Source organism: Apus apus, chromosome 4 (assembly GCF_020740795.1).
Source record: "Apus apus isolate bApuApu2 chromosome 4, bApuApu2.pri.cur, whole genome shotgun sequence".
Classification (NCBI taxonomy): domain Eukaryota; kingdom Metazoa; phylum Chordata; class Aves; order Apodiformes; family Apodidae; genus Apus; species Apus apus.
Window position 1 is genome coordinate 96,212,327 of NC_067285.1, and position 12,334 is coordinate 96,224,660.

General features: G+C 39.5%; 1 protein-coding gene across 3 annotated transcripts in view; it reads left to right on the top strand.

Annotated features, from left to right (window-relative positions):
- The first annotated feature begins 1,871 nt into the window (after nucleotides 1-1,871).
- Nucleotides 1,872-12,334, top strand: part of SEPSECS (Sep (O-phosphoserine) tRNA:Sec (selenocysteine) tRNA synthase) — a 37,095-nt gene continuing 26,632 nt past the window's right edge. For all 3 annotated transcript variants that reach the window (XM_051616804.1, XM_051616806.1, XM_051616805.1), the window contains exons 1-7: nucleotides 1,872-2,152; nucleotides 3,411-3,565; nucleotides 3,676-3,794; nucleotides 3,882-4,040; nucleotides 5,756-5,909; nucleotides 9,879-9,981; nucleotides 12,158-12,287. In XM_051616804.1, coding sequence (XP_051472764.1) covers nucleotides 2,039-2,152; nucleotides 3,411-3,565; nucleotides 3,676-3,794; nucleotides 3,882-4,040; nucleotides 5,756-5,909; nucleotides 9,879-9,981; nucleotides 12,158-12,287 — 934 coding nt within the window. In that variant the 5' untranslated portion in view covers nucleotides 1,872-2,038. The remainder of the gene's footprint in view (nucleotides 2,153-3,410; nucleotides 3,566-3,675; nucleotides 3,795-3,881; nucleotides 4,041-5,755; nucleotides 5,910-9,878; nucleotides 9,982-12,157; nucleotides 12,288-12,334) is intronic.

The following is a 12,334-nucleotide window of genomic DNA, read 5'->3' on the forward strand; positions in this document are numbered from 1 at the left end:
GAATAACCATTTTATGCACAGTAAACAAGTGCATGAAGGCTACAGCAACGGGATGTAATTTGCTGTGCAGAAAATTATACCCATGTTAATTCCTGTGTGAAGCAAACAAAGAAATCAGACTAAAATGGGAGAAATCTGCCACTTTGCCCAGCAGACCATCAAGAAAGACTGCATCTTCTTTTAGTTACATTAGTTATGAGTGAGTTTAGACTGTTTAAATGACTTTCTGTCAAACACTTCATCCATGGGTTTCTAAAAAGTTTGAAAGTTCTTCCTTTTGAATAAGCTAAACAAGAAAGAACTCATTAGTTATTTCTTCTGGTTTAGAGATTCATCTACTCTTGCTATTTTATGTCTAAATGTAGTTAACTATTAGTTTTCATCTTCTGCTGCAATGAGAATTCTGTAACTTGCTCACAGGTTTTGATCTGATAAAGTCTTTATGTTGCCTCAGTCTTCAGTGGTATGGAGTTCAAACACTATGGCAGCTCATAATTAAACAAAATACACATCACCATCATCGCTATTAAGAAGCTATTTATTTTCATTCTGAGTAATTGATACTCTCCATTAGCCACCTGGATTAAAATTACTAACATTTAAAATCATGCAAATAAATTGGCTTATTTTACTCACGCTAACACTTTTTGTCTCTATCCTTTTAATCCATAGAGCATACTTTGTCATCTGTTTGTGATATATACCTGAGCACTATGTTGAAACATTGGAGTCAGAGAAAAAAAAAAAAAAAAACAAAAAACGGGAAAAAAGGGAATATATGCACAATCGTGCACTTCTAGCTTTAGGTGAGCGCCCTCTTGTGATACTTTAACGTAAAGAACAAGATGCTCAGTATTTCTAAAATAACAGCAACATACACACCCTAACAGTCCAGATGCAGCGTGACTACGGGAGCTAAGAAACAGGACAATTAACTTGCAAAGCGATTTTCCATTCAAAAGGCCTAAGAAGCCGTGTTTATTATTCTGAGGCAACAATTCAATCAGGTGTGCAAGATTACTCTGTCAAAACACCTGAAAGATCCTGATCAGGGTTATTAAACCTACAGAAGCAGGACGGTCACTGTGTCCTTTTCCCAATTAAACCACCTGAGCTTAAAGCTGCAAAACGGAAGAATCGGATCAGACTTCATAAACGAATTCAGTTGCCTGGGTGCAGACTGGTGAAAGCTAAACATTGAGCAAACAAAGCGTGTACTGAGCGGACCTCTTCAGTTCCTGCCCTCTTGCCAGCGGGTGTCCTAGGAAGATGCGCCCGCTCCCGGGGCTGCCCGCGCACGGGCCGGGGGGGCAGCGGGCAGCTCTAGGGCTTCCCCGGCAGCTCCTAGCAAAGGTGCAAAGCCCGTCCCAGCTTTCCCATCACCATAACGTGAAAGGAAAGAAAACTACATCTCTTCTAGTCTCGCTAGCTGTAAGGCAGTCGGGCACTGCCCGGCAGGCGGGCCAGGCTGCAGGGGCACCAGGCTGCTGCTGCCTGCTGCGGAGCCCTGCGCTGGGAGGGGATGTGAGGCACAACAGGCTCCTGCCGCCACGGGAACCTGACGGGCAGTTCCGCGCAGCTCTCACCAGCCTCACGACACACGTCGGGGTGTGGGGGGAACAGCCCCGGAAGGGGCTCTCGGCAGGCACGAAGCCGAGTTCCCGGTGGGCTTCCCCCCCGGCCCGGGAGCCGCCCCGGCCTGCGAAGCCCGCGCTGCCCGCAGCGGGCCGACCCGAGCGCGGGTACCGGCGGCCCCGCGCAGCCCCTCCGCCTCCCGCGGCCCGCCCGGAGCTCCGCCCGCAGGCAGAGGCCTTGCGGGGCAGCAGGCGGACGGTCCCGCGGTGACCCGCCCTCAGCCCGGCAGCCCGCGCCGCAGCCGCCGGGAGGGGAGGGGCCGCTGCGGCGCATGCCCCGCGCGTCTCTCCCCGGCGGGAGCTGAGCCGGGGTCCGTTCGGCCGCCCCGCACGCCGCCCCGCGCCGTGCCCGCGCTGAGGGGTAGCGGCGGCAGGAGCCCGCGGGGGCCGCCCGCGCCGCGGCCATGAACGCCGAGAACTTCGCCTCCGGCGAGCGGCTGGTGACGGCGGCCTACGTGCGGCAGGGGGCGCAGGGCCGCCGCGGCCACGAGCTGCGGCTGCGGGCCCTGCTGGAGCAGGTAACCGCGGCCCCGCGGAGGGCAGCGCTGGGCCGCCCCTGGCTGCGGGGCTGCCCCGGGGCCCCGCCACGGAGCCTCCCCCGCCTGTTCTCTGCCTGGCTGGGGCGCGGCCAGGGGCTCCCCGCACAGCCCCGGCAGCACGCAGGCCTGCCGGGCCCGCAGGGCTCTTTCGGGCCTGTGTGACCCGCCGTGCCCGGGGCAGCGGCGCCGAGCTCCGCCGGGCCGGACACAGCCCGGGCGAGGTGGCCCGGGAGCTCCGGGGAGCCTGGGGAGCCCCGTGTTGGAAGGTCCCGTTAGGAGTGAACAAGAGAGCGTGTGGTGAGACGGGCCCGAGAAACAGCCGAAGAATTCTATAAAGGAATAAGATGTTAACATCTTGTTATGCGAAGTAAAAAAACCCCAAACCCTTGCAAGCTGCCAAAACAGCGTATTTCTTTGTTTCCAATGTACAGAAATAACTATCAGCGAATTCTCAATATTTCAGTTCCTGAAAATCCTTAGTCCCGTCGTCCACTATTTCAGACTTAATTTTCATACCACACTGCAGGGATGAATTAGTTTTACTGAGCTGTTTTACTGTTAGGGATGCACCAAGAAAGCCTCTGGACTGTTGAGCTGCTGCAGTAATGCTTTGTGGCGTTACGGGAACCTTTCCTCTAAGGATCTCTTCTGCAGTTTGCAAAGATTAAGCGTAGTTCTTAATGCCGAAAGAGCTGACTGCAGATTTGCACACGTTATGTTCTGTAGGTGGTTTCCTTGCCTGTTAGATAATAACTGGAGAGGAAAATACGCAGATAGGAAGATAGGTCATAAGTAAAACTGTTTCCCCTCCGCTCATAGTGAATATCTTTGGTTCTGTAATACCTAATTATCTGTCTTCCATGCAGTTTTCTTTGTTGAATTTCTATAGTAGTAGATTCTTGCAATCTGTAGTTTTCTAGGGAGTAATTAGCATGTGTGGCCTGCAGTGGTTTTTAGTGTACCTTAACACTTGAAAGTTAAGAAAAAAATGCATATTTTAATATCAGGATATACTAATGTAAGTAGCATTGCATGTATTAATGGATTGGAAAATCATTACTTAGCTTTTCTCTGAATACAAGTTAGTAACATTAGATAGTATAAAACAGTATAATGAAAATACAAACCAATGCTCAGCATGGGAAAGAAGGGTAACATTAATCAAACAAGTTGCATAAAGTTTTGTTTGTATTTGATTTCCGAGTTTTGTAGTTACCTTTATCTTGTTATTATTAAGGGAAAATGTCCTGAAGATGGATGGGATGAAAGCACCATTGAACTGTTTCTTCATGAGCTCGCTATCATGGATAGCAATAACTTTCTGGGCAACTGTGGTGTGGGTGAGAGGGAAGGAAGAGTGGCATCAGGACTCGTTGCCCGAAGGCATTACAGGTACTAATCACTGCCAGCAAGAATTGTTGCTTAGGGATGCAAAAAAAAACAAGCCAAAGCAAAACTAAAAACTGACAACTTGATGTATGTTTTCAACCTTTTTTGTTTAGGTTGATCCATGGAATTGGAAGGTCGGGTGATATTTCTGCAGTCCAGCCCAAAGCTGCAGGGTCTAGCCTTTTGAACAAACTTACTAATTCAGTAGTTCTGGATATTATAAAGCTGGCTGGTAGGTGTAAATCTATGACTATCTCTTATTTCTGGGGGCATGTAAAGGGTTCTTCGTGTAAATTTCTGACTTGTTTTTTGTGTGCAGGTGTCCGGACAGTGACCAATTGCTTTGTGGTTCCTATGGCAACTGGCATGAGTCTAACTCTGTGTTTTTTAACATTGCGGCACAAGAGACCAAAGGCCAAATACATTATCTGGCCACGTATAGACCAGAAATCTTGCTTTAAATCAATGATAACTGCAGGTAAGAAGGAGCTGACTGATTATGCTGTGTGTTCTTCTGACAGATACAAGACTTCACCTAACATGAGTGATATTAATTCATATGCTTGCAGTAAGATCTGAAAAAGGCCTAATGTGGAGAGGTTTAAGTGCTTTGTTTTACATTTCTGATTTCTAACATGCAATCACAGGTATGAGTTGTCTTCTTAGTGCCTTGTAAAGTGCAGGCATATGCTGAGATAGAGAGGTATATAAAGTAGTCAGTGAGAACACAATACTAAGGTAGTTACAGTTCACTGTTGTAGTTGCCTAATTTGCTCTCCTGACAATTACGTAAAACCAAGGTTCAGGGTTCAAATTTCTGTCTCAGATTTATGCAAAAAGCCTGTGTGTCTTAGGAATTGTGATCAAAAGGTGACATGCTGTCTGATACGCATATTCTTTTCATTTAGAATGTGGGAAGTGTTAGCTGCCCTATTTTTAATCTTGTGGTGTCACCCACCTCATTCAGGAAATGAGCTTGGTGCTTTTCTTAGTTTAAACCTTAATTTCTTGCAAATAGATCTCCTTGTTTATCAGACTATAAGTAAGCTAAGGGTAGAAGTCTGTCCCTGCACTGAAGCTGTCCCCTCCTGCAGCAGATGCATGGGATCAAGGAAAGGGCATGTAAGGGAGAGCACAATTTTCCAGCTCAGTGCACACATACCTGCAGGTGATGGCATAAATGCTGGTCCCAGTTCCTAGGACACATTTAGTTTTTGCATAAAGGACTCATTTGATAAAAATGACTAAACAGTTGGAAGCAAGTACTGGATTATATCCAGGTAAGACAGAGAGGATTTTAAAGGGAATCAGATAATAACAAATAGAACATGTCTATGAGAAAAATGGAAGTGTTTTTGGAATATTATGCTCAATTTAGAACATCAAAACTAAGGAGATTACGTTTATAATGGAGAATGTTGTGAGAAAATACAATTGATCTGTTAATTTTGAATAGCTCAGATAGCTATCACAAAATTCATTAAAAGAATTGTCAACTAAAAATGAGAGAAATGGGTATTAGATATCTAACAACTATCTAATAAATGCAATCTCTGTCTTTTGGATTGCTAACTAAAAACCAGACTAGAGCTAACAATTTCAATAAATTGTTCTAGTACAAGTTCTTCTGTAGAATTTGAGACCTACATATCACTGTTAAGGCATGGTGTTGAGCCACAAAGGGAAAATTCACATTGTTGCTGCCATGTTACACTGCTTTGGAAATCACTCTTCCCCTTTTTGCCCTCCTCCTTAACTTTCATTCAGTTAAGTGAACACCTAATGTTTTTTAAGAAAGTAGCAGTCACTCCAGCTAGCGTGATGTTGCTGCCATGCCACACCTGTTTTAGTATGCAAATATTTTACAAGAATGCCGTGCAAACACTTCATTTTTAATTGGGAGGGAAGAGGTTAATCTGTTTTTAAAACAATCTTAAACTTCTTATTGTTGCATGCAAAGAACATAAAGTAAGCTTTTGTCTGGAGTCCAGTATTAAATAGGACTGTTATTGTTGGTTTTGGCTAGATGGTTATTATACAATAGAAAAGTTTATGTATGTGTTCTTAATCCAAGTTTGAAAGACTATTTAAACAACAGAAGCCAAAGCTTTTTCAGATTTATACTGGAACTGAAAACTTGCAATTAGTCAGAGCTTTGATGATACACTCTTAGGTGTTGCTCTTTTTGGTCAGGTTTTGAGCCTGTGGTGATAGAAAATGTATTGGAAGGTGATGAGCTACGGACAGACATTGAAGCAGTGGAGGCTAAAATCAAGACTCTTGGTGCTGAAAATATTCTTTGTGTGCATTCTACAACATCTTGCTTTGCTCCAAGGGTACCTGACAGGTAAATAGTCTTTGTAAGAAGTATGTTTTTTGTTAGTGTAGAAAAAACAAGCCAACCAACCAAAAAAGCCCAACCAAAAAAGCCCAAGAAAACCAAACCACTATGTTTAGATTGTCCATCTTCCTAAGATTGCTTAATTGCTGCCAACAATTACTTTAATCCCCTTGCTTAAGGAAAATCACAGATTGAAACAATGTTCCACTTTCAGAAGAGTATATTTAAAAAGAAGTGAGAACAATGCAGAAGGTTTCCCTTATGTCATATAGCTGAAGTTAATTATAATCTCTTGTGGTGAGATGAATGTAATTTTGACAGTGATTTTCTTATAATTTCATGGAAGTAGTAAAGATAGACTTTCATAGAAACATAGTACAGGAAATATAGTTCCATAGCTAATGCCACATTTTAATATTACTGTTGCCTTTTCTATTCTTCTCTAGCCAATGATGGATTTTACTAGGCTGTTGATACAGTTAAAAAAAACCCAAAAAACTACAGCTAAATGTAAAACCTTTGCTTGAGTTACTCTTTCCTGTATTATACTGATGTGTATAGAGCTAATTAAGATATACTGGTGTAAGGAAAATCTTGGAAGCATTTAGGGCAGATATGCTATATGAGTATAACATGTGGTTTGCCCTGCTGAACTTATCTTGGTTTGAACATTTGCTGCCTGATTGCATGATGCTGCTACTTACAATTTCCAGCTGTTAAATCACCTTTAAAATAAGCTTAAAATTCATTGCATTCTTTCCTAAATAGTAAGTGTCCATATACATGACTCCTATAGTTGCTAGAAGATGTCATTCAAGCACTAGCTGAAGCTGAGGTGAACATTATGGTTATGGATGGGAAACAGTGTCTGATACATTATTTCAACTTGTAGCATGGTGATAAAATACTTGAAAAGCTTCTCAATCTGAAAATGATGTGTTGGAGTAGAGGTGGCTAAAGGACTCTGTATTGAGTAATTTGTCCAAAATGAGTGCCATTGCTACTTGCAAAACCTTTCTCTGACTCCATATGAAAATAAATGTCAGGAAGCCAATTAATTAGGTTTTACAATTGAACAGGTATCTTTTTATGGGCTTGTATGTAGTACACTGAAGTATGAGGTATTAGTAAGATGTCTCTTTTTTACACGGTTTTAAATGTAGTGTCTCAGTTGTTTCACTTCAATTGTTTTTAATTTATCACAAAATTGCAAAGGCTTATGTTTTAGAGTTGCTCTGCAGTGCATGCTTTTTTTGTTAATTACTGTATCTGGAAAATTTAGTTTCATATTTGCAAGTGTATGAAATAAACATTATTGACTCTGAAACATGGCAAGTAAAGATATGTTTAAGCTCTCTTTTCCTAAGTTTTGAAAAAGCCAGTGTTTATCACAGGTTAACCCCGTTGCTGGAGGGAAGTTGAAACCACATTATTCTGTCAGAATACTATGAACATTGCACGAAGTTGACTTGCAGATTTATTGGCTAACTTAAATCACAGCTATCAAAGTTGAATGGTCTATCTTATAGCTTGGGTAAATTAATCTTTTCCTTATCTGCTTCCTCTATTTGACATGCGATTGTTTTGTTCTCTGCAGCTAAGAGATTAATTATTTGGTAGTGGCACTGTGTTATGATATACCACAGATACAGGAGTATTTGAGCATGCTTTCTATTTAAAGGATACCGTCAACTATGGAAGGCCATAACATTCATCTTCCTACAGGAAGGAATAGCCTGTACAGCGTATCTGGATGATACCATTTTAAATGTCTGGTTTTTAATATCTTGCATTTGTGAGGCTTTGCTTAGTTGTAGTGGTGGTGTTTGAAAATTTTAAGTGGCTTAGGGTTGTTAAAAGACCAGGGTAAGAGTTTCATGCCTGTGTACCTATAGCTTTCTTCTGAAATACTATTTAACTTGATGGGAATAATGCACTAGTGGATATACCCCCTTCCGTGGAGACATCAGTTCTGAGACAGTCTTTTACCTGCTGTTGTTGTGAGTTGTCTATAAAACTACTGTATGCAAGAGAACTAAAGGTAAAAATAAGTGTCTTTTTCAGTTTTTATACTCAGTAGAGCACTGTATCTTGTTACTTTAATTAATATTAGAAGGAAGAGCAAGCTTACTTTTTTATGAACTCTCACTAGCAGGAGAGAAAGAATGAGCTGGAAAATATTTCTGTAAGTCCTGTTTGTGATTTTTAAGAACTCAAGGAGTAGCCAAACTTAGATTAATGTTTTATTTTTCTGATGTGACTAGCAGCTCTTTCAATGGTTCATTTTAAGCCTTGGAAGCAGACAAGTGGTGTGCATAATTGTTTGTTTCCCTTGCATAATCACATATTCTTTTAACAATGTAGCACTCTCATCCTGTATTGTAATATGGATCAAATTGTGCAATAGAATATTTTTAAGAAAAGTAAAGGGACTTCTCTGTTTTCAGTACTTGTGGAAGCTAGCTTATTGCTCCTTTAAGTCTCAGGAGGTGAGAAAGGCAAACACACATAGCAATACACCCTCTGTGTTTCCAGCTTGGTAAAATTCTATACCTGCACTTGAAAAGAAGCTGCTAAGAGCGGAACTGTTTTCCTTTGAGTCTCTGTGGAAGTTAAGGAATTGATTAAGGTCAGCAGGTCACAAGGCAAAATCTTTGCCCTGTCTAGTGTTGTTTTCTGAAGTATTCCGTTAATATTACGTAGTTTAGGATTCAGAATGTTGATAATTGTGAAAAATTATTGGACATGCATCTCCTGCTGAGTATCTTGGCTGTAAAAGATCAATAAGAACATTATAGTACTGGTGTTTCCTGGTCATTAAATACATGTGATTTCTTTAGGGATGATACAGTGATCATGATGTTTTCCGAAGAACTGAGGTTTAGAAAATTTAGTCAGAGGTTTGCAGCTGAATTTTGCATTACAAAACAACACTAGGCAATGTAATAGAAATAGAATGCAAAGGAATGTCACCTCTTGGAAAACAGCTTTGTACTCTCACATTTTATATGAATGTCAGTAAATTACAGTGAGAGGCTGTACAGAAGGAGAGTAAGAATGCATAGAAGATTTAGAGTTGCCTGATTTAGAAAAAAACACTACCTTATCATAACTTCAGATTTGTATATTACATTCTTTTTTCCAATAGATTTTGTTCCTAAAATAGATTCACAAATTTGGGGGAAGTCAAGAACTTTCTAAAAACAAAATAGATCATGGTTGGAGTGCTTTAAAAAAGGGTACTTAGACATGTACATTTAAAATGCAGAAGGCCCTTACCCAAAATGACCTAGGCACCCTCATAAGTCCTAGTTTGACTGAGAAATAAATCCAGGCTGAGCTCACTGTGATTTGGGGGATTACTAAAGGCAAGTGAAGAGTTGAATTTATTTCTGAGTAAACAGATGAATTAAGTTTTAATTTGTTGATTTCCACATTCAGACTTTTTAGGGCTCTCCATTCCTTTGAAGAATATATTTTTTGTTAATCTTGAAATATGCAAGTGAGATTTTAGCCAAAGCGTTGAAATACTAGTTCTTTGAAATGACAGAGGTGTGTAAAGACTTACTGTTACATGACACGAGACACATCTTGAAATTTCCATTAGGCCACTTTTAAGCTTAATATTAGAAGAAAAGGGAATAGCTAAAGCTCTGTTAGTTATCATTAAAATAGTATAAAAAATTCTATTATCTGAAACAGAATAATTTGGGATCTATTTACTGTCTTCGAGACAAAACTTTCAGTGAAGCATGACAAATTTCAGCTCAGGTCAACAATTTGTAGTATATATAAAAACAAACAGATTTTTCCTCTTAACCTTTTTATCTTAAGATGACAAGTGTTGCCTGGAGGTGCTAATCTTAAAAGGTTTCTTTTCTTATTCTGACCTCCTTGTAGACCTTTCAGTGGTCTGATTTGTAACATGAGTTACAGTTACCAGTGCTTCTCTAAATTACAATTTTATGCTCATAGACTGGAGGAACTGGCTGTGATTTGTGCTAATTATGACATTCCCCATATTGTCAACAATGCGTATGGCGTTCAGTCTTCAAAGTGTATGCATCTTATCCAGCAGGTAGGAACTGTGTATTTCAAATAATAGTTTTTTTTAACAAGTATAAGTAAATGTCTGATTGGAGCAAACACTAGCAAATTTTATCAGATGTCTCACAGCTATGAGACTAATCCTGTGCGTGTTAGATATTTGAACAATTTTCTGACAAAGCGGGGCAGAGGGAAATAGAACTTAAAAATAATATCTGTTATTTCTATTATGTGCTTTTTACGTAATAACCCTGATTAGGTTTGTTTATGTTCAAGTCTCTTTCATAATGGAAGAATGTCCTTAATAAGCTTTCTTAAAATACTTCCTAAACTGGTTGACTAAAAGTAAAATAATGGATTGGGATATAGGCTTGAATAGGGATTAGGCCTTCAACACAATGTGAGTTACAGATTTTCCATTGAAGGCACAAGATTCTACAGCAACATTTCATAGAAGCTGGCACTGTTCAAGTATTGTTGGCACAGGGAACAGCTGAGGAAACTGGGTTAATTTCAAAAGGTTATGTTAAAAAGGTTTAATTTCTTACATTTTTTTCTCATTAAAGTGGACATGCACTGTTTGTTTAATGTCTTTCTTTTCTCTCTGTTGTCCATATAAAAAAATATATGGGGATATTTTTTAACAGGATCAAGGGAATCCTGAGCTACTGTGAATTTAAAATACACTGGTCATTTTTTATTTATATAAACACTTACATGATTAACTGGGCACAGCCCAGTTTGATACAGAATTATGACAGGAACATCATGTCAACTTTTCTAGATCTTGAGAAACTGAAGGAATTTTAAAAAAACCTCAGTGATATGTGAAGTAGGAAATGGCATATGCTCTATTTGGAATGCACTTGGTATGTGTTTATTGTATTTCACTTGCACAGTTTAGTGAAATTCTAAAATAAAGGGGGCTGTGCAATTGCTGAGTTTTACTGCATGAAATCTATCTGATTATAATCTTTTGAGACTACAGAGCTACAAATGGAACTGTCATTGTGTTGGTTTCTGTGTTTTTTCTTGGCTTTCTTGATAGATTGTCTGGGTCTTTTTGTTTCTTTAGTTATGCAAATTTATACCTTTGAGCTCTGTTTTAAATTTTTTTACAAAAATATGTTTCCTACAATAGAAAATGTACTGTCTATGAAGAAATTGTTATTAGTGAATACTTAAGAATGTGTACATGCTGAGCACAGTGTGAACAGAGCTTGAAAAGAGTATCACAGGAAAGAGCTTTTGAGACTCATTTTTCTTGCTTTTCCTCTGATCGTCTCCTGTCAATTAAATCAAATTATAGCTGCTGGCACTCATCTTCCCATAAAAAAGTGACCAACTCGGAGTGCTTCTCCCTATCTCCCATGGACTAAGCTATTAAAACATAGAAGCAATAACTGTGGTTTAGCTGGATCTGCTTTTTTCACTTTTTTTTCTGCTATAGCTGTTAACTCTTCCATTTCTTGGTTTTATTTTGTTGTACTTTCATATGTATCTATTTGTATATTTTAATATATGTTCTTTTATATACTTTTCAGGTTCTGTTACGCTGCATACTTTTTAATTGTACAGTTCACAGTACCATATTACTCAAATTGAAAATGTACTGCAGATTCTACATTTTTTTTCCCCCTAAGAATATCTGAGTGACTAGGTATAAGGACTTTTTGTTCTCTGGGAAGTGGGGAAATCTGTAGGAAGCTATAAGGCAAGCAGCCTTATAATGAGTACCACCACAGCACTCTTTTTTAATCCAAATTTATATCTGTATCGAGAAAAATGTTTTCTGATGAAGCATTAACCTCTAGCCCTTTACTGTGAGAATCTGTTAAATGTTTTGGGGTTGTGCAGTTTTAACTGTATAATTTCCATGAAATTCCAAGGGTTTTTTCTTTTTGGTTGTTGTTGAAAATAAGATGCAGTTAGACTTGCAGGAACTAAGATCACTATTTTAAATCACAGCTAAATAGAAATTTGAAAGGCACTGTGTAAGCAGACAATGGTAATAATACTGAGCAATGCTAAGAAAAAATACAAGTATTTTTAACTTTCCCTCACAAATACAGTATCTGACAGAGTTTCAGGAATTGTATTTATTTCATATACAATATACATTGCTGTGTAATTAAGAGGCTATCACGTGTTTCCTTTTTCCTAATATATGCTTTGGATTTTGTTTTTATTTATCCTTTTTGATAAAGGGTGCTCGAGTTGGCAGAATAGATGCTTTTGTTCAGAGCTTGGACAAAAACTTTATGGTTCCAGTAGGTGGTGCTATCATTGCTGGCTTCAATGAGTCCTTCATTCAGGAGATCAGCAAAATGTATCCAGGTAAGTAGTTCATTAACTACATTTCATCCATACGAAATAAATGTAGA